The sequence below is a fragment of the Cyprinus carpio genome, chromosome B2 (genome assembly GCF_018340385.1).
Source record: "Cyprinus carpio isolate SPL01 chromosome B2, ASM1834038v1, whole genome shotgun sequence".
In the NCBI taxonomy this organism is placed as follows: Eukaryota; Metazoa; Chordata; class Actinopteri; order Cypriniformes; family Cyprinidae; genus Cyprinus; species Cyprinus carpio.
Genome location: NC_056598.1, coordinates 1,540,166 through 1,542,665, shown reverse-complemented (window position 1 = coordinate 1,542,665; position 2,500 = coordinate 1,540,166). Strand labels below are relative to the sequence as shown.

The window sequence follows — 2,500 nt, the reverse complement described above, 5'->3', positions numbered from 1 at the left end:
TTAGCTTGAAGGATTCATCTACAGAGTATTTAATTTAAAATGCTGCGTCTGATAACTCTGGAGTTTATACTGTAATGAATGGCTAGTCAGTGGGTAGATATCAGGAGAAAAAACTATTTCCTAGAGACATCAGCAGAAATATTATCAGTGATACTGGCCTTCTGTCACAAAAATAAAATTGCAGTGATTTGCATCGTAAAGCGCTATACAAATAAACTTGAATTGAAAAATAATAAAATACAAATATTAAAAATATACAGTCTTTATGTTGTTTCTAAATTAATTTAAAGATGGAATGTGAAAGTATTGCAATATTATTATACAAATTTATGTCAGGTGGAATTAATCACAATTAATTTCAGAAAGTGTGATTATTTAATCTTTGTATTGACTGACAGAACTATTTTTACATTTTCTTACTTGAATGCTTGTGTTTAGTAAAATGAAAGAATAATATACTACACTTGTTTCTTTTATTTGTTCTTTTTTGCATCTGTTCTTATTGATCGAGGAAATAAAAATAGCTATATTGTAATTATTAATATAGCAGTGATTATTAAGAACAGAACTGGAGGAAAAGATGCAGTGTTGTGGGTGACTTTGTTTTGGACTCTTCAGAAAACTTCATCTTGATTTTACTCAGAACTGATTTTTCTGACTCTATTGACTTCAAATGAGTGAAGCGCAGTCATTTTCATCTGATTCCAACAACTCATACATCATTTTGAAGATCTTACATTTTGTAAAAATGTGCTCATTGTGACTCATTTTGTCAGCACAGGTCACAATTTATATTTAAGTGTTTTCTTAAATGTCACGGTGACCTATTTCTATGTTTGCCGTCAAGCATACATTTAACCAGTGTATATTTGTATATTTTTATATAAAAAAAACTGACAGACCTACGCTTCAACATACGACCACCGTTTTTCCATTTACATCTATAGCTATGATATCAAAAGTAGAGGATAATTCACTTGTGTCCGAAGTGTTTTCTTACTGTTGTCTCCGAAGTGTTTGCTCTGCTCCAGAGCACAGTGGCACCTCCTCATGGTCAGCCTGGACAGAGCGGGTTATTCCTGTCAGAGGTCTGGAGTAATCATGAAACCAGGGCTTTATGAAGCTACAGCGAGCAGCGCACCTGTTGAAGGTGAACTCCACGTCCAGAGGTTCTCCGAGGTAGTTGTTCTGAAAGTCAGCGTTCACTCGTAAACTCACGTCCTCGTCACTGATCTGTGAGAGCCGATGCACAGAACATGTGACTGACAGCTGTCAATCAATCACACAACAAGCCTTCCACATAACGTCCAACACAAGAAGAGATTCATAGAGGTCTGCAACAACCAGCTGGTAGAGGGCTTCTGCAGCCGTTATTAAGATAACAACCACATTTTAAGAGAAAGAGAAGAATATCTGTGTCCCTGCAGCACAGAAGCAGTCATCAGTAGCACAGGTATATTTGTAGCAATAGACAACAATACATTGTATGGGTCACAATTATACATTTCTCTTTTATGCCAAAAATCATTAGGATATTAAGATCATGTTCCATGAAGATATTTAGTAAATTTCCTACCATAAATATATCAAAACTTAATTTTTGATTAGTAATATGCATTGCTAAGAACTTCATTTGAACAACTTTAAAGATGATTTTCTCAATATTTAGATTTTTTTGCTCCCTCACATTCCAGATTTTCAAATAGTTGTATCTCAGACAAATATTGTCCTCCTAACAAACCATACATCAATGGAGAGATTATTTATTCAGCTTTAAAAAAAATAAAAATAATGCTCTTCCTTAGTATTTTTGTCTTGTTTTCCAGTGCAAATGACAAAAAAATCTTAAATCAAAATATTGAGAAGCAAAATATGAGACTTAAAGAGGTCTTTTTGACTGAAATAAATGAAGTTCATTATAAACGGGAAAAAATTAGTTTTGTTATAAAACAAGCTTTCATTCCTCGTTGACAGATATTCTTGTTTTAAGCATTTTGTTCAGTTTCTTTGAAAACAAGACTTTATATATTCATTTTGCATCTCAAGAAAACATCTTAATTTATGGATGTTTAAATATTTTAAAACAACTATTGATGTTTTGCAGTGCATGCAACATTTAATGCCGTGACTTCATGAATTAAAGACGTTCTGCTCCCGTCTGAGATGGTTATGTCTTCACTTTATTAAATGTACAGAAACTCTAAATTAATTTGAGAAATGTTCATACCTCCATGACATAGGAGATGTACTCAATAACAGTTCCTCCACTACAGGGCTTCTTCAGAAGAACTTTATCACCTACAGGAGGAAAACAACACAAACACCATCAACTCTCACAAAGACCTTCTTTACAGGAACACTTCATGCAAAAATGATTTTTTTTTCCATCATCAACCCAACCTCATTATATTATACTCTAATCTAAGAAACTAAATTTCTGTTTCAGTATCTGTCCTGCTTTTTACTCTCAGTGATGAAGCTGTATTTCTGTTTCAGTATC

General features: G+C 33.3%; 1 protein-coding gene across 1 annotated transcript in view; it reads right to left on the bottom strand.

The window, feature by feature from the left end:
- Positions 1-2,500, bottom strand: part of mov10l1 (Mov10 like RISC complex RNA helicase 1) — a 26,033-nt gene that overhangs the window by 12,485 nt on the left and 11,048 nt on the right. The window contains 3 exon segments of the mRNA XM_042717685.1: positions 1,001-1,059; positions 1,142-1,233; positions 2,228-2,298. Of these exon segments, the coding sequence (XP_042573619.1) occupies positions 1,001-1,059; positions 1,142-1,233; positions 2,228-2,298 (222 nt within the window).